At 44.5% G+C, this 20,154-nt stretch overlaps 1 protein-coding gene across 3 annotated transcripts in view; it reads right to left on the bottom strand.

Annotated features, from left to right (window-relative positions):
- Positions 1-20,154, bottom strand: part of LOC140726191 (lactosylceramide alpha-2,3-sialyltransferase-like) — a 102,517-nt gene that overhangs the window by 24,494 nt on the left and 57,869 nt on the right. For all 3 annotated transcript variants that reach the window (XM_073042222.1, XM_073042221.1, XM_073042220.1), the window contains one exon: positions 7,303-7,461. In XM_073042222.1, the coding sequence (XP_072898323.1) occupies positions 7,303-7,461 (159 nt within the window). The remainder of the gene's footprint in view (positions 1-7,302; positions 7,462-20,154) is intronic.

The raw sequence follows: 20,154 nt of genomic DNA, 5'->3' as shown, positions 1-20,154 counted from the left end.
AGGGGTGAAGGGGAATGAGAGGGTGGATGAGTTGGCAAAGAGGGCATTAAAGAAAGGAAGTATAGAAATACACATTGGTATCAGCAAAGCAGATGCTAAGTGTGTAATCTGGGAAAGAATCATCCAAATGTAACAAGAAAGATGGGACAGAGAGGGGAAAGGGAGGTATACCTATCAAATACAAAAGAGTGTTACAGGTACTAGGGTAGGCAGTGGATAGAAAAGAGAGGAAACTGTGTGGACTAGGTTAAGGCTGGGGCACTGTGCACTAAACAAAACATTGAAAATGACAGGGAAACACCAGAAAAGATTTGAGGAATGTCAGGAAGAGGAGTCGGTAGAACATGTAATTCTGAGTTGTAGCAAGAATGGGATATAGGGAGAGGTGATGAGAATTAATCTAAGGGAATTGGGGGGTGCAGGAATTCACATTAAAAGGGTTACTGGGCATGGGTGAGAGAGCACATGTCAGGGCTCTTTTAGCTTTCTTAAGGGATACAGGATTTTTTTTAAAGATAGGATATGATAGATAAGCAGGAATAGGGTACTAGGATGGCCAAAGGAGGAAGGATAGTGTGTGTGTGCGAGAGAGTGCGAGAGAGTGCGAGAGAGTGCGAGAGAGTGCGAGAGAGTGCGAGAGAGAGAGAGAGAGAGAGAGAGAGAGAGAGAGAGAGAGAGAGAGAGAGAGAGAGAGAGAGAGGAGAGAGAGAAAAAACAGGATGAGGAAACTTTTTATTCAAACAAAAGTTAAGTGTGGCGTAACATTCAGACATGATAGAAATCTGAAATCACTGATCTCTGGAATACAGGTGGAAGGAACAAAAGAACTATAGGGAAAGATCAGCTGGTACACTGATAGCCAATTTGAATGGCAATTTTTCCAGATGAGCAAGTTTCTTCAAGAGGCAGAAAAAATCATGAAAAGGACTCATGGCCAATTTTTAAAAATCCTTTAAAAGTTACCAAACAGAAATATAGCACATTTAATCCTTTCACCTTCTGCTTATTGAGTTCATGTTGCTTGCCAGGAATCACACTACAGTGATTAAATAGATACTTCATTGATCCCAAAGGAAGTTGCAGTGTCATAGTAGCATTACAAGTGCACAGATATACAAATATTAGAAGAGAAGAAAGGAAGAAAAATAAGTTACCACAGCCTAACAGGAGGGGGTCATCACTTCCCCAGCTATAGGTTGACTCATTACAGATTCTAATGGCCGAGGGTAAGAATGACCTCATAGCGCTCTTTGGAGCAGTGCTGTTGTCTTAGTCTGTCTCTAGTGCTCCTCTGTTCAACCAAGGGGACTTGCAGAGGGTAAGAAACATTGTCCAGAATTGCCAGGATTTTGCGTAGGGTCCTTTGTTCTACCACAGCTCCGAGTGTGTCCAGTTGGACGGCTATAACAGTGCCAGCCTTTCTAATCAGTTTATTAACCCTGTTGGCATCACTCAGATTGATGCCATTGCCCCAGCACACCACCACATAAGGACTCTACTGGTGACAGCAGACTGCTCAAACACGTGAAGGAGAGGACTGCATACTCCAAAGGACCTCAATCTCCTCATGAAGTAGAGGTGACCCTGGCCCTCTTTGTACACAGCCTCTGTGTTGGTGCTCCACTCAGGTTTGTCATCCAGGTGCAGCCCCAGGTACTTGTAGGTCCTCACCACATCCACATCCTCACCATCAGTGGTAACATGGAGCAATGCTTGCTTAGCCTTCCTAAAGTCCATCACCATCTCCTTTGTCTTACTGATGTTGAGCTGCAGATGATTCAGCTTGCACCATTTGACAAACTCTTCCAGCAGGGCCATGTATTCATCCTCCCGACCTCATACACCCAACTATTGCTGAGTCATCAGAATTTCTGCAGATGACGTGACTCAGTGTTACATCTAAAGTCTGAGGTATACAGGGTGAACAGGAAGGGAGCCAATACAGTCCCCTGTGGGGCCCCAGTGATGGTTATAGCCATGTCTGACACACACAAACTGTGGTCTGCCAGTCAGGTCAAACATTATCCAGGATATAATGGAATTGCTAGTCTGCGTTGAATGGAGCTTTTCCCCCAGCAATGAGGGCTGTACAGTATTGAAGACACTTGAGAAATCAAAAAACATGACCCTCACAGTGCTGCCCTGCTTATCCAAATGGGAGTAGACTCTGTTCAGCAGGTAGATGACAGCATCATCGACTCCAATGTGCTCCTGGTAGACAAACTGCAGGGGATCGAGGGCTGATCTGACCTGGGGTCAGAAGTGAGCCAGGACCAGCCTCTCTAGGGTCTTCATGTGTGAAGTCAAGGCCACTAGACAGTAATCATTCAAGACTTTCGGTAGGCCCTTCCTGGGTACTGGGACCACACATGACATTTTCTACAAAGTCGGGACCCTTTCCAGGCTAAGTCTCAGATTGAAAATGCACTGGAGACTCCACACAACTGCTCAGCACACCCCTTCAGGGCCTTGGGGTTCACACTATTCGGACCCAATGCTTTGCTGCGTCTATATTTCTCCAGTGCCTTTCTCACCAGTGAAGGCGAGTCCATGATGACTGGGGAGTTGGTGGAAGGTGGGAGCTGGGGAGGTGAAGATTGGATTGGTAGCGATTGGAGGTGTGGGTGATGGGTGCAGGGCGAGGAGGGGATCTAGACAGTGGTAGCCCGTGCTGTTCATCCACGTGTTGAACTGGGGTGGGGAGGGGGAGAGGAGGAGGAGGAGGAAGGAGGGGAGGCGTAGCTGCTGAGGGAGCATCAAGTGCCTCGTCACCTGGATGCTGAAGGATGTGTGAACAGGAAAGCAATTCTCAAACCTATTGAAAAATTGGTTTAACTCATTTGCCTATTCACGTTTGCATTCCGAGGCTCTACAGCTAGGCTGATTGAAGCCAGCGATGCTCCTCATGCTTCTCCACACCTCCTGTGCGCTACTCTGACCCAAGCTTGTTCTTCGGCTTTCTCCTGTATTCCTCTTTAGCCACCTTGATCTTCTCCTTTAGCTCCCTCTGAACATGTTTCAATTCCTTCCTGTCTCCCTCTCTTTTTGTGGTTGAGAAGAGCCATTAGATCAGTGGTTTGTTGTTAGAGAAGCCACGAACAGCCCTTGATACTACTACAGTATCCACACAGAAGCTGATGTAGCTAGTGATTAAATCAGTGGACCAGTAATCTGGAGAGATGGCCTATCAATTCTAAGCATCATCAAACAAAGGAATTGAAATTCAGTTAATTAAATAATCTGGAATTGAAGGGGCAATTCTAATAACGGTGGCTGGGAGACTCCCAGACTGACGTAAAACTGTGCTCAACTTTGCATTAGGAAAATAAATTTCCCTTTATCTGGCTTGGCAAAGAAAAAAATGCTTAAGAGCAATTGGGTTTGAGGAATAAATGCCTATTCGCTAATTATTTTTTAAAAAAGGATCAAGACTCACTGGTCTCTACAAGAATAGTTTGTTAGAACCTTGATGAGGGTGGTGAGAATAAACTGGTTTAGAATAGGATTGGGGGGAGGCTGGGAAAGGCTTATTCTCTACATGGACTCAGTAGGCCAAAGGACCTGATTCCATATTGTACAACTGTATCACTACAGGTCATGGTTTGCACTCTCCACATTGAAACTTCCTTGACAAGCACAGAAACCTGAGCACTGAATGATGTCACTAAATGTGCAATATGACACTGGGAATCATGGATCAAAAGAGCCCATTCTAATCACTAAATGTCCCGGAGACTATCTTGGTGCAATCTAATGTGCACAATTTGGGCACAAATACAATTGGGTCCAATTTCTAAGTCTTAACTCCTGTGGAAAAGAACATGTCTAACAAACTGCAGAGTTACTTAAAAAGATAAACATATGAAGGACAGATTTGTACAACATCCTTCATACACAACTTACTTTATGACTGATATAGCACTAAGTGCAATCCATTTTGCATTTCAGACATTTGTTTATGATAGTATTAGTAGATAATAAAAGAGAATATTATCCAGTTCACAGAATAAGAAGCAATCGATCAAGTCTTAACACCATTTCCCCTCCCTTAAATTCTGTTCTTCCAGCTCCCTTTGAAACAATTGAACTTTCTTCCAAAAGGAGGCACATACCAAATGCCATCATAAAAATGATTTTCCTCATGCATCTTTTTGCTAAGTACCTTTATTCCATGTCCCTCAGTTTAACTATTCAATAAGAAACTAATTCTCTCCATTTACCCTATCTATGCCATAACCAGATTACCTCATGACTCCCATTCTCAGGAAAGCTACACCAGCTTATCCATGCATAACCAAAGTCCATCACCCATCAAAACATTTTAGCAAGTCTCTTAAAAATCTCTCCAGCTTTCAAAAAAAACATGAAAACACTAAATTAAAATCAATAAGGAAAATGGAAATATTCAGGAAATTGGGCAAGATGTGAAGAGAAAATTAGAATAAGGAAGTTTCAGGTCAACAGCCTCACATTAAAACTGGGAAAAATTAGAAAGCTGGCATGCTTTAAGCTATAGAGAAAGTGAAGAAGCAAAGGGTATGTCTGTGGCAAGGTGAAAACCCCCCAAAAATAGATGATACAGACTGGTCTATCTTCCAGGGCTAAACAACTTACAAAGTGTTGAAGTCTTCCAAATGGCAGTTAAAATGTCTACGGGTGTTAAGTATAGAGGAACCAAAAAAAAATGCTGAAACTGCAAATTACAGAACACCAGTTGATGCTGGAAATAAAAAAAAAAATCAAAACCCTGGAATCATTCACCCAGCCAGAACTCACAGAAGAGGAAACAGCTGGTGTTCCTGATCAGCAGCTCATTGAGTAGAGATGCCAACCTCGTCCCCTCTCTGTAGATAGTGCCCAATAATTCAAGCATCCCCAGCATTGTGTTCTGCAGCATCACAACTCCAGTTCTGGAGCAAGTTGGGAACGCCAGTTAAATGAATTGTTGGATTTAATGTTGAGCTCTAGTGGATGCAAAGTCTCCAATGAAAGGTGAGATTTTTTTTGAGTTTAGACTGGACATAGTGTAAGACACCCAAGAAAGAGGTCAGACTGGAAGTTAGACAAGGAATTAAAATGACAGGCACCAATAAACTTGGGTCAACTTGTGAATGGATGCTAGTGATCTGCAAAACAACTATCCAATGTGAAGAAATCCAGCAGCAAATGCATATTAGACTAGTATAAATACAAATTAAATAAATACTTCATCTGAAAGGATTGCGTAAAAGCATCAATAGTGGTAAGGATAAAGATATAATTTTAAGTTATAGTTCCTGAAATTGCTGTAAGAATAGAAGTGGTTGTTGGTGGAGATGGAACAAATCACAAAAGGGTCAGGTCTCTTTGGAATCCCAAAAAGATAAGGCAGGAGCAAATAAGTCTGATGATGGCTTCTGATTAATTCTGATGAAAATTCTGGAATATAATCCATCGAATATAGAGCAGGGGTTCCCAATCTTTTTGATTCCATGGATGCCTACTATTACCAAGGGGTCCAGGGTTGGGAATCCCTGATATAAAGGCTGGTGAGGTGCAAGGTGAAGGCAGTGATAAATTCTATCCTTGCCCTGAAAGGCAGGAGGAGACGCAAGAGAAGTAGTAGTGGTGGAAATGGAATAGAGAGTCAAGACACCTGTTAGTCATGGTTAGGGTGTCAAGAAAATGGGAAGATACCCTAGAGGCGTTGACCTCAAAGCACATAGTACAAAACAGGAGAAACTAGCATAATGGGAGAATCCTTACAGATGAGGAGGTTTAGCCAAAATAGGCGAGAGTCTGAAGCTTTTAATAGATATTAGTCACTAACCTATATCTTAGAAACTAAACCATAATCTGATTACTAAAATCAATTAAAAAGGTGATGTGAGGATTGACCCCAGAGAACTTCATTGTGCATTTCCTTCTACTCCAAAGTCAGACAATTTATCACAATGCAGTTCCACTCTTATTTCATGGACTTTAACCTAGAAAATAAGGCTGTTCTTTTTCAAACACCTTCTTGGGTAGCAGGCAATTCCATCTTTATTGTGGAGGGGTGGGAGGGTTCATACAACATGATCTGTTTCACAATTTTCCATGATACAAAGCTGTATAATTTATGCATGAATTAAGAAATCCATGGAAAACTGTAATCCAAACACTACCAGCAAAGCACACTGCTTCTACAGAAAACTAGTAAATGAAATACCCTACAGCATTTGCAGTAAAATCTTAACAGGGGCATTACATAATTCATGCATGCATTTCTTTTCCTACATAAATCCTGTAATAGTGAATTCTATACCTCAAACTTTAGGATAGTGATTGAGTTCCGTAGGGGTATATTTGCATTAAATTAACAGCTGTGATGTGGGGGAGGCATATCACCTGTATACATTAAAACCATTTCCGTTGGTGACAATGTTTTATTATACAGCATTGCTGGTTAGACAGTTTGCCTTTAACAAATCTACACAAGGCTTTCTCGTGATTTTCCACTAAACCAATTTACTTCCACGGTTCTTTCTTGATTGTTTTACCATCAAATTTAATCTAGCTGGTCTGTGTTACCAGGTTTAATTGCTATAATTTTCTTGAACAAGTGAGTAATATTTCCTGTCCTCGGGCACTATCACTGAATCTATAGATATTTAGAAATGCCTCTTCAATAACCTCTCCTATGTCCTACAGCACTTGCCATGAATTTCAACTCTACATTTGAGCTACATTAGTCTAGTTAAGGTTGGCCCCTTCCCCCTCATACAAACTAAATAGGTACCATTTTCTAGGCCAAGTCACCAAAATGATTTGGATGCCAGTGGGTATTTGATTGTAGATTTCAGAATTAAGGAAAAGTAAATACTGAAGAAAATATGTTCCAAAACATTCTATAGCTGAAAAAGTATTCATAAGGTAAACCGAAAGGGTAAGTAAAAACAGAATTTAAAAATGGCCACATTGGAAATTATGCAGTGAGAACATGGCACAACAGAGCAAAATAAAATCTATATTGTCAATTGTTAATTCTATTCATTTTGAATATTTATTAAAGAGCCCAGCTGAAACAAGATTCCCCAAAGAATTGTATGCTTTATTTAACATTCTGTCCATCATTAAGGAAAACAAAGAAAACTAGTGCATCCTACAGTAGGTGCATAAAAATATTTTCAGTGTATTTTGCATGAACAGCTGTTTGCATAAATCATATAAAGACTCATTGTTAGGATGATCCTTTGCTAAACAACCCACAACCAAAAACCCAGCTCAAGAATCACATTTCCCCCAAGTTTAACCATACCTACATTTCTAAGCAACTCATACCTGATCCCATCCAAACAGTTTTGGTCGAGGTTCAGGTAACTGCAGCAGATCAATTGCTGTCTCCTTTATGATCTCTGGGTTTAGTATTCGAAATTGTGTTGGTTTAATTGGTATTTCCTTTGCAACTTCTTTCCAGAACCAGAAATTTTCCCAAAATGACTAGAAGTAAAAGAAAACATTAATGTTGGAAATTACATACGACTTATTGCACAATATTTCAGGATTATTACGCTGAAATAGTTAGTTCACCAATCACTTGGAACAAATTCCATAAAAGCCATTTTTACTTTGTTTATTACTGTGTTATTGGTACTATGTTTGCTCTGGTGGCAATTAACATTCTTCATTAAAATACTCATTGTGAAAATGGCTCCATTTGCGACCACATCCAAAAACAGAATCTGTAGGATGAATACTAGCTTTGAGATAATGCAGGAGTAACATATTATCCTGTCTGAAATTCTGCAGGATTAAAAACTTGAATATGAATTCAAATTCATCCATTGACACTGATATTTCACGAAGTGTACAATATTTCAATATCTTATTGTTGACAGGGAATAATTTGATATTTAGAAATGTGGAAAAAATGCAATACTTGTTTTGCTGCTTTATAAAAGTAGAAATACACTGTGGCCACTTTATTGGGTACAGCGGTCTACCTGCTTGTTAGTGCAAATATCTAATCAGCCAATCAGGTAGCAGCAACTCAATACATAAAAGCACGCAGACATAGTCAAGAGGTTCAGTTGTTGTTCAGATCAAACATCAGAATGCGATCGAAGTGACTTTGACTGTGGAATTTGAGTTTGAGAATAGTTTGAGTATTTCAGAAATAGCTGATCTCCTGGAATTTATGCACAACAGTCTCAGGAGCTGGGGTTCATGGATCTCTCAGGTATGGGTCCATGGCATATAAAACAAAAGATTGGGAACCCCTGCCAGAGCTTACAGAGGATGGTGCAAGAAAGAAAACACTTCTTGTAAGAAGCAGTTCTTTGGGCAAAAACATCTTGTAAATAAGAGAGATCAGAGAATGGCCAGATTGTTCAAGCTTGAAAGGTGACAAACACTCAAATTATCATGCATTACAACAGTGGTGTGCAGAAGAGCACCTCTGAACGTACAACGTATCAAAACTTGAAATGGAATAGCTGCAGCAACAGAAGACCACAAACTTGCACTGAGTGTACATTTATAGTAATTATGTGGCGACCCACCTTCTGTGCAGGCAAACCGGCTCACAAATAGCCAGCACGCAGGGAGAGACTTTGGTAATGCACCTCTGACGTCATTTCCACCCGGAGAGGGTGGGCGCTAGGGATTAAATGCCAGCGCCGTGAAGTTTGAATAAACTAGTCTCAAAACAACTTACCGACTGCATGTCGTCTTTAGCTCTGTATGTAGTACATCGCTACATTGGTGACCCCGATGGTCCAAACGGGATTTGGACCAAAGACCGACTCTTCATCTGTTCATGCAGTTTCGCTAAAACTGCCGACTTTCTGGATGCTGCGACCACGTGTGTGGTTTAGCCAAACAGAAGCCCAGTTCCAGATTCGGCAGATATCCTCTGATTCCACGCGTTACTACCATGTGGTGAGCGCCCTTGACCAGGAGACGGCCGCCCAGGTTGCGGATTTCATACAGTCGCCCCCGGAAGAAGGCAAATATGAAGCATACAAAGCACTGCTCATTGGGACCTTTGGCCTCTCGCGGCGTGAGCGGGGTGCCCACCTGCTTCAGCTGGATGGTTTGGGAGACAGACTGCCGTCAGCATTGATGAACGAGATGCTGTCCCTGGCTGACGGACACAAGCCCTGCCTCATGTTCGAGCAAGTGTTCCTAGAGCAGCTGCCTGAGGACACACATCTGCTGCTGGCTGACGCAGATTTCAGCGACCCCCGGAAGGTGGCGGCCCAGGCAGACGTGCTGGGGAAAGCCAAGAGGGAGAGCGTGGCCTCCGTCGGTCAGATTACCAGGCCACACGCCCAACAGCAGACCAGACCAGGCCCGGCAGGGGGCGCACACAACACAGAGGCAGGAGTGAGGAGGACAGTGAACAGTGGTGTTTCTACCACCAGCGGTGGGGCACAGAAGTCCGCTGTTGTCGCCCGCCCTGCAAGGGCCACCAGGACAGCCTCTTGCACGTCTGGGACAAACAGTCAGGACGCCGCTTCCTGGTCGACACCGGAGCGGAAATCAGCGTCTTGCCCCTGATGGGGTACGACAGGAAGCCAGGACCCACCCTGAGGGCCGCAAATGGCAGCACGATACGGACCTACGGCACCCGCACAGTGCAGCTACAGTTCGGCGCCAGCCGGTTCACGTGGGACTTCACACTGGCCGCGGTGGCCCAACCACTCCTGGGGGTGGACTTCTTGCGAGCTCACAGCCTGCTGGTCGACTTGCAAGGGAAAAGACTAGTACATGCCGAGACTTTCCAGACGTGAAAGTTGCCAGCCCCACACCTGGACTCCATCACGCTGTCGGACAATGAATTCACCAGAATCCTGGCGGACTTTCCATCGATTCTGGCACCGCAGTTCATGGCAGCCATGCCCAGACACGGGGTACAGCACTACATCCCGACCCAGGGACCACCCCTCCACGCCCGCGCACGAAGGCTTCCCCCGGACAAGCTCTGCCTGGCGAAGTAGGAGTTCAAGAGGATGGAGGAATTGGGGATCGTACGGAGGTCCGACAGTCCATGGGCCTCCCCCCTGCATGTGGTGCCCAAAGCAGCCAGGGGTTGGAGACCATGTGGAGACTACCGCAGACTGAACGAGGCCACAACTCCAGACCGCTACCCCATGCCGCACATACAGGACTTTGCAGCAAACCTGCACGGGGCAAGAATATTTTCCAAAGTAGACCTCGTCCGGGGATACCGTCAAATCCTGGTGCACCCTGAAGACATCCCCAAAACAGCACTCATTACCCCGTTCGGCCTGTTCCGAGTTCCTCAGAATGCCACTCGGCCTGAAGAATGCCGCACAGACGTTCCAGCGGCTAATGGATGTGGTGGGACGTGACCTGGACTTTGCGTTCATCTATTTGAACGACATCCTTATAGCCAGCAGTTGTCGCCAGGAGCATCTGTCCCACCTCCGCCAGCTCTACTCCCACCTGAGTGATTTCGGCCTCACGATCAACCCGGCCAAATGCCAGTTCGGTCTCGATACCATTGACTTCCTGGGCCACAGGATTACCAAAGACGAGGCAACACCTCTGCCTGCCAAGGTAGACGCGATCCACCACTTTGCCCGGCCCAACACGGTCAAAGGCCTGCAGGAGTTCGTTGGTATGGTGAACTTCTACCACCGTTTCCTCCCCTCAGCAGCCCGTATCATGCGCCCTTTGTACACCCTGATGTCGGGTAAAGGCAAGGACATTACTTGGGACGAGGAGGCCGCGGCCGCTTTCGTTAAAGCCAAGGAAGCCTTGGCAGATGCTGCGATGCTGGTGCACCCCAGAACGGACGTTCCGACCGCACTCACGGTGGACGCATTCAACACAGCAGTTGGTGGGGTGCTGCAGCAGCTCATCGGGGGCGCTGGCAACCCCTGGCATTCTCCAGCAAGCACCTATGACCACCCGAACTCAAGTACAGTGCTTTCAACCGGGAGCTGTTGGCACTGTATCTGGCAATCCGGCATTTCAGGTATTTCTTGGAAGGCAGGCCATTCACTGCATTCACGGACCACATACCATTGACCTTCGCGTTCACAAAGGTGTCCGATCCCTGGTGGGCTCGCCAGCAGCAACATCTGTCCTACATCTCCGAGTACACGACGGACATCCAGCATGTCTCAGGAAAGGACAACGTCATGGCCGACGCACTTTCCAGATCAGCTGCCCAGGCCCTGTCCCTGGGGGTGGACTATGCAGCACTGGCGAAGGCGCAGCAGGCAGATGACGAGATGCCCAGCTACAGGACCACAGTCTCGGATTTGCAGCTGCAGGACTTTCTCGTAGGCCCAGGTGAGAGGACCCTCCTGTGCAACGTGGCTACCGGCCAACCTCTCCCCATCATCCCGGCAGCCTGGAGGCAGCGAGTTTTCGACTCCATTAACAGTTTCGCGCACCCATCTATCAGGACAACCGTCTGGCTGGTCTCCAGCAAGTTTGCATGGCACGGACTTCGCAAGCAGGTCAGTGAATGGGCCAGAACGTGCGCGCAGTGCCAAACAGCCAAGGTGCAGCAGCACACTAAAGCCCCACCGCAGCAGTTCGAACCCACCCACCGGAGGTTCAACCACATTCCTGTGGATATCGTGGGCCCCCTACCAGTGTCCCGAGGAGCGCGGTACCTCCTAACTATGGTAGACCGGTTCACGAGGTGGCCAGAGGCTGTCCCACTCACCGACACATCTGCCGATTCCTGCGCCCGAGCACTGATTGCAACCTGGGTAGCACACTTTGGGATACCGGCCCACATTACCTCTGACAGAGGTGCCCAGATCACCTCCAGCCTGTTGGGAACGCAGCTACACCACACTACTGCCTACCACCCACAGTCCAACGGACTAGTGGAACACTTCCACCGTCACTTAAAGTCGGCTCTCATGGCCTGCCTGAGAGTACCTAACTGGGTGGACAAGCTTCCCTGGGTCCTGCTTGGAATTTGCACAGCGCCCAAAGAGGATCTGCATGCCTCGTCGGCCGAGTTGGTGTACGGCGCACCCCTGGTCGTCCCCGGGGAGTTCATACCAGCCCCAAGGGGGCAAGAGGAAGAACCCGCAGCAGTCCTGGACAGACTACACGAAAGGCTAGGCAATCTGGCCCCCATGCTGACTTCACTGCACGGATGGACCCCGACCCATGTACCCAAAGACCTGCAGAACTGTAAGTTTGTGTTTGTACGAAGGGGCGGACACCGGGCACCGCTACAGCGGTTGTACGATAGGCCATTCAAGGTGATCAACAACAACGGGTCCACGTACGTTCTGGACATTGGGGGGAAAGAGGAGGTTTTCACGGTGGACCGACTCAAACCAGCCCATGTGGACTTGGCGCAGTCGGTCGAGGTTCAGGCACCGCGGCTCAGAGGCAGACCTCCCAAACAGAGGCTGATCCAGACTGTGGACATTGGGGGGTGTATCGCTGGTTCTTGGGGGGGGGGTTGGGTTATGTGGCGACCCACTTTCTTTGCAGGCGAACCGGCTCACAAATAGCCAGCGCGCGGGGGGAGACTTTGGTAATGCACCTCTGACATCATTTCCACCCAGAGAGAGCGGGCACTAGGGATTAAATGTCAGCACCGCGAAGTTTGAATAAACTAGTCTCGAAACGACTTACCGACTGCGTGTCGTCTCTAGCTCTGTATGTAGTACATCGCTACAATTATTCAAACTGCATTTACACCAGCCTCGGAATAGTTAGCGACAATCAGTTACTGAAATAACCACCTTCAGAATGGCCATAACAGCTGCAGGCATTAACACAGCAGAGAACTGCTTACGAAGTCGATAGAGAGCAGAAAGGTTGTTTACTCCTCCTAGTGGCCAATTTAGAAATGCAGCATTTTTATCGAGGGGAAAACTGAAGACATGACAAGTAAACTTTACAGAGAGGAGGGCTGCCGAAGTCAAAAATAGTAATGGATTGAAAGAATTAACCTCTGGAAAGCCATCTCATAGGTGATGTGGAAATTCTGACCAAACTTGAATCACAAAAGATTGTTCAACAGTTGCGGCAGTGCTTGAAAGCTATCACCTCTCAAGTGAAACCAAAGCTCAAGGTAAACTTATTGTCAAAGTACATACATGTCACTATATACAACTGAGGTTCATTTTCTTGCAGGCAATCACAGTAAATATAAAACAATAGAATGAGTAAAAGATGAGACCCAACAGACGGACAAGAACGAGTGTGTAAAAAAAAAACTGTGCAAATAATCAATAAGTATTGAGAACATGAGATGAAGAGTCCTTGAAAGTGAGTCCATAGGTCGTGGGAACAGTTCAGTGATGGGGAGAGTGAAGTTATCCCGTTTCAAGAGCTTGATAGCTGAGGGGCAATAACTTTTCCTGAACCTGGTGGCACGCGTACTGAGGTTCCTGTACCATACTTCCTGATGGCAGCAGCGAGAAGAGACCAAGGCCTGGATGGCAGAGGCTCTTGATGATGATGGATACTGCTTTCTTACAACACCGCTCCGTTTAGATGAGCTCAGTGGTGGCATAGTGACACAGGTGACTCCCAGATAACCTCAATGCATTTTGTTTATTTTGACTCTCAAAACACAGAGGCACCTTCTTGAATCCCCACAGGCCCCTGATAATAACCTTGTTATTTCACTCATGCTAACATGGGAGCATCCATCGGCAAGGTGAACTCACCAAAAGCATCTGGCTCAGATGGGATACCTGGCCGGGTACTGAAGACTGGCGTTATTCAACTGGCTGGGGTGTTCCCTGATGGCTTTTACGTCTCGCTTCAACAGTCTGAGGTACCCACAGGCTACAAATCCTACCGAGAACGGTAACCTGCCTCAATGACCATCATCCAGTAGCACTTACTGCCACTGTGATGAAGTGCTTTGAGAGGCTCTTACCCAAGGTGCGACTTGGATCACTCCAATCTGCCTCCTGTCACAAAAGGTTAACAGCAGTTATGATTTAATTGGCTTTTTAATTCAACTCTTGAACACCTAGACAGTAAAGATGCATACATCAGGATGCTCTTTGAGTACAGCTCGACATTCAATACTATCATCCTCTCAAAAATAATCAATAAGCTCCAAGACCTAGGCCTCAGTATGCCCTTGTGCAACTGGATCTTCACTTGCAGACCCCAGTCAATTCAGCATGGCAACGACATCTCCTTCACAGTCACCATCAGCACAAGGCTGTGCTTAGCCCCCAGTTCTACTTGCTTTATTCTCATGTCTGTGAGGCTAAGAACAGCTCCAGTGTTGTTGGCTGAATCAAAGGTGGTGATGAATCAGCATTTCGGAGGGAGACTGAAAATCCTGCCACAACAACCAATCACTCAATGTCAGGAAAATCAAGGAGCAGATTATTGACTACCAGAGCAGGAAAGCAGATGTCCATGTGTCAGTCTTCATTGGGGGTCAAGGTGGAGAGAGTCAGCAACTTTAAATCCCTCGCCATTACCTATGATACATTTATTTAGAGGAAAAAAACAGAACTTTAACATTAACTAACAAGGTAGCACTAGGTTACATATACATAAAAGGAAGAGAGTGACAAAAGAAAATGCTGACCCTTTAAAAGCTCATACTGAGAGTATTAATACAAAATAAGGAAATAGAAGAGACCTTAATATGGATCAGTCTTCACAAAGGGCTACAGAAAAGTGAGAAAGTTCAACTCTTACTCTCAGTAGAGAACAGCTAGCAGGCAAACTAGCGAGACCAAAGATGTCTGCTTGTGATGGTCTACATTCCATAAAGTGGCTGCAGAAACATTGCTGCAAGGTTCTGTGTTGTATTACAGCCAAAGTATAGGTCCTTTGGCTTGTGCTGTGTTGACCTTTTAATCTACTCCAAGATCAATCTAACCCTTCCTTCCCGCATAGCTCTCCATTTTTCTTCCATCCATGTGCATTAAGAGTCTCTTAAGTCTCCACAATGTATCTGCCTCTATTACTACCACTAGCTGAGTACATCATGCACTTACCACTCTAAAATAAAACCTTCCTCTGCCATCCCTCCAATCACCATAAATTATCACCACTCACATTACCCATTAATCAGAAAATGAACCTCAGGGTAGCATACAGTGCCTATGAAAAGTATTCACTCCCCCACCCCGCCCAGAAGTTTTCATGTTTTATTGCTTTACAATGTTGAATCACAATGGATTTAATTCGGCTTTTTTTGACACTGATCAACACATTCTTTTGTGTCAAAGTGAAAACAGATCTCTACAAAGAAATCCAGATTAATTATAAATATAAATCAAAATAATTAATTGTGTAAATATTAACCTCCTTTAATATGACACACCAAATCATCACCGGTGCAGCCAAATGGTTTTAGAAGTCACATAATTTGATAACTGGAGATCTGGTTTTGGAGACTGTGCAGTCAAGTTGTTTCAATTGATTGTAGCAAAATTACATCAGTATCTGGAAGGTCCAACTGTTGGTGAGTCAGTATCCTGGCAAAAATACATCATAAAGACAGAAGAACACTCCAAGCAACTCCAAAAAGGTTATTGAAAAGCACAAGTCAGGAGATGAATACAAGAAAACAAGTCACTGAATATCCCAGTTAAGTCAATCATCAAGAAATGGAAAGAATATGGTACAGCTGTGAATCTGCCTAGAGCAGCCTGTCCTCAAAAACTGAGTGACCGTGCAAGAAGAGGACTAGTGAGGGAGGCTGTAAAGAGACCTATGACAACTCTGGATGAGTTACAAGCTTCAGTGCCTGAGAAGGGAATGACTGCGCATACAGAGGCTGTTGCCCGGGTGCTTCACCAGTCACAGCTTTATAGGAGAGTGGCAAAGAGACAGCCACTGTTGAAAAAAAATCACATGAAATCTCAGTTAGAGTTTGCCAGAAAGCATGTGGGAGGACTCTGAAGTCAGCTAGAAGGTGGTTCTATAGTCTGATGAAATCAAAATTGAGCTTTTTGGCCATCAGACTAAACGCTATGCTTGGCATAAGGCAAACTCCGCACATCAAAAACACATTATCCCTACAGTGGAGCATGGTGGTGACTGCATCATGTTGTGAGAATGCTTCACTGCAGCAAGCCCTGGAAGGCTTGTGAAGGGGTAAAACAAATGCAGCAAAATATGGCGAAATCTTGAAGGAAAACCTGATGCACTCTGCAAGAGAACAGTGCCCAGAGAAGACTTGTTTGCCAACAAGACAATGACTCCAAGCATAAAGCCAAAAATACATAGGGATGGCTTAAAAACAACAGTTAATGGCCTGGAGTGGACAAGTCAAAGTCCAGTCCTCAACCCAATTGAGAATTTGTGGCTGGACTTGGAAGGAACTGTTCACTCACGATCCCCATGCATTCTGATGGAACTTGAGCAGTTTTGTAAAGAATAGGGAAACATTGCAGTGTCCAGATGTGCAAACCTGATAAGAGACCTATCCACACAGACACAATTGCTGCTAAAGGTGCACCTACTAAATACTAACTTGAAGGTGGTGAGTAATTATGCATTCAATTATTTTGTGTTTAATAATTGTAATAAACAGACCATTTGTAGAAACATTCTCACTTTGACAAGAAAGAGTGTTTTCTGTTGATCGGAATCAAAAAAGTCAAATTAAATCCACTGTGATTCAATCTTGTAAAACAATAAAACATGAAAGCTTCCAAGGGGGTGAATATTTTTTTCATTGGTACTTTAATCATAAATTTATTTTGAATATTTCCACTCTGAGAAATGGTCACTGCCTGTCCACTCATCAATGCTTCTTAGCATATTATACACCTCTATCAAGTCACCTCTTCATCCTCCTCCACTCTAAAGAGATGCCGTTGCTCGCTCTTCCTGCCCTCGTACAACACACTCATGAACTTCAAAATCTAAGGAATGTTCAGAAAGGTTTCAGCAGATTGGAAACCAGCAAATTCATCATTTTGCAAACTAGCAAGGAGAAAGATGGGAATTCTACACCTATTAGGTGAGCATTGGCTGTCAGGTATGTAAATGCTCAATTATTAAAGGTGAAACAACCAAGCATTTAGAAAACCATAGGTCAATTAGGGACAGCCGAACTAGGTTTCATGATAGTGAAAGAGCATTGTTATTTTATGATCTAATTATCAGAGTGGATGAAATAATGCCAATGGACATAACACATTTATATTTCTAAACAGCATTCAATAAAGCGTCATAACAAGGTAAAATCATGGACTTAAATGCAAGACATTAATAAGTCAATTGGTTAACAAGTAGTAAGGATAAACCAATCATTTACAACTTAGCAAGCTAAATAGATGATTTAATCTTCATAGTAAATTATTTCACATTTGTCCATCTATCATTTCTCTGCTCATGTTTCCAAGTGATTTATATCCTGCTGTATCTATTAACAACCTTTTTCAGTATCCACAGCTCCATCAATTTTTCAGTCTTACAGCTTATCCACTTTTTGTTCAAGTCCCCCTCATGTCACAAACAGAAGTCTCAGTACTGCTCCCTGTGGAATACCTCTAGTCACAGACTTCCAATAAGGATAACTGCCCTCCACCACTACCATCTGTCAAGCCAGTTTTGAATTCAATCTACAAACGAGGAAATCTGCAAATGCTGGAAATTCAAACAACACACACACAAAATGCTGGCGGAACACAGCAGGCCAGGCAGCATCTATAGGGAGAAGCACTGTCGACGTTTCGGGCCGAGACCCTTCGTTGAGACAGTGCTTCTCCCTATAGATGCTGCTTGGCCTGCTGTGTTCCACCAGCATTTTGTGTGTATTGTTTGAATTCAATCTCCCTGTATCACTTCTTTTTGAACAATAAATTTTTAATGGTATGTTAATGATATCTTGGCAGTAGCCATGTTCATATACCAAAATAGTCTTACCAACCAGTCAAGGTTATGTCAGGGCTCCAGCACAAACTTCTCAATCAACAGGAACGAATGAAACGAATTAAATCATTCTTGCAAATCATAAAACAGACACAGCAACCAGTCATGACGTGCCATCTGAAAACAAAATACCACCTAGGAAAGGAAATCCCCTCAGTAATTTTTCCACAGTGCTGAAGTCCCTTACTCACGGTAAAATATCCTGTAAACAAAATCAGGTAAACTTTTGCACCCTAAATCACAGTTCCTGACTGAATATTTTGTTGCATATGCTTTCAGCTGGAACAAAGGCTTCATTAGCTGTTACTTCATCATACAGAAGTTAACCCATTCTTTTTTGTGCAAGGAACAGGGGTTTGTGGAGGAGGGGGTTGATGGTTTTGTTAAGATTTTGTGCACATTTTTGTGCAGTGGGGGTTTGGGCGTTGATTACCGTGTTACCTTTCTTTTTTGTGTGGTGGGTGGGTTTGATGTTTCTCTCAGAATGACTTCCATGGCTTTCTTTGTTTCGAGGCTACCTAGAGAAGCAATTCTCAGAGTTGTATTCAGCATAAGGCTCCAAGGGTAGTCATAGCCAAAGTGTGGTAGCGGGGACGTGCTCCCACTGCTAAACAAATGCTCTTCATGGTGTGCGTCTCAAATACTCTCTGACAACCCACTCCAACTCCTGGCCTTCACATGTGGCATAGTTCTTAAGCCCGGCGGAGCTGTTCTCACTGACAGAAAGGGCAAAGTCAGACCACTGGCACCTTAAAACCAGTTGCTCCAGGCAGATGGGGCTCGTTAACCACCGATGGTAGCTCATCTAGGAGAGGGAAAATTCCGATTTCAGACCTCCACTGCCTTGCGGCTATACCCACTCACAGGAAAGGCTTTGGCAGTAAACCCCGAGGAAAAAAAAAGTAATAAATCGGGAGTTGGAGTTCCGAGGTGGCTGACTGCTGTACCCAGCACCGGCACACAACTTCTGTGATGCTGCTGGCACCAAACTGTATCGATTTTCGTCGTTCCTTTGGACCTGTCATCAACATGGAGAGGTGGTCCCACTGCATGGGCAACAGACAGATCTCCATATGATCTCTGCCTGGGCTTGCGCCCTGGAGAGGCCACTCCCAGTGACCACCAGAGGCACAATACCCATGGTCGACCACGACCGACGGAGGCCACACACATTCGGCATACATACTTTGATAATAAATGAACTTTTGAATTCTCTACTCTTATTACCCTTCAAAGATTTATGGCAGAATAAAAAGTTTGCCTGAGATATTTCAATGACTTGCATCACATTGAAGCTGCACACCACTTCATATTGGTGGAACAATTGCTCTTTCTATTCAAATACACGTTAGGATTCTGTTATCTAGTGCCTTTGGAAAGTCTTAAAATAGTAAATTCTTTTTCCATTCAGGTAAATGTTGCACCTATGCCAAACAAGATCTCTGCCATCTCCACATACAGCTGTCAACAGTACAACTGATTTTCTGAGATGACTGAGTGATATACAGACCCTCTAGTAGTCAGCTTCAGTGCTGCTGTAAACATCTACACGTGCTGATTTTCTTGCCATAGAACAGTATAGCACAGTGTTATACTGAACTAATTACATTAGTAACTAAATGTCCATCTAAACTTATCCCTTCAGCCTACCCAATGTTCACATCTTTCCATTTCCTGCACATTCTTGTGCCTAACAGCACTTCAATGCTTCTATATTTGCCTCAACCACCACAGGCAGAGAATTCCAGGCACCACCACTCTCCACACAAAAATAAACATACCCTATACATCTCCTTTGAACCTACACCCCTCACCTTAAATGCATGACTTCTGGTGTTAGACATTTTAACAATGGGAAAAGGATACTGGACGTCTAACTATCCTTCTCAATCTTATTAACCTTATCTCTCTTCAGCCTCCACCACCCCAGTGGAAAGAACTCTAGTTTGGCATTGGTTGCAACTTGGGGTCCACAGACCCCTTGCTTAATGGGATAAAAAAGCTTGGGAATCCATGGTCTAACCTCTCAAAGTTCATTTATTATCAACCTTGAGATTCGTCTTTTTGCAGGCAACAACAAAACAAAGAAACACGATAGAACCCAAACGAAGGTGGTCAAACAATTTGTGAAAAAAGTACAAATTGTGCAAACAGTAAATAAGTAAACAACACAGGAAACATTAAGCATCGAGCGGCTGAAAGTGAGTTCACAGCCACAGAGCCGGTTCAGCTAAGACTAGCCTTGATCAAATCATGCAAATAGCAAAACAAAAACACATGGAACATGAATTGCAGAGTGCCCAAAAGTGAGTCCAC

Source organism: Hemitrygon akajei, chromosome 4 (genome assembly GCF_048418815.1).
Source record: "Hemitrygon akajei chromosome 4, sHemAka1.3, whole genome shotgun sequence".
Lineage (NCBI taxonomy): Eukaryota > Metazoa > Chordata > Chondrichthyes > Myliobatiformes > Dasyatidae > Hemitrygon > Hemitrygon akajei.
Note: the sequence above shows the minus strand (reverse complement) of the source record. Positions and strands in the feature narration are given on the sequence as shown.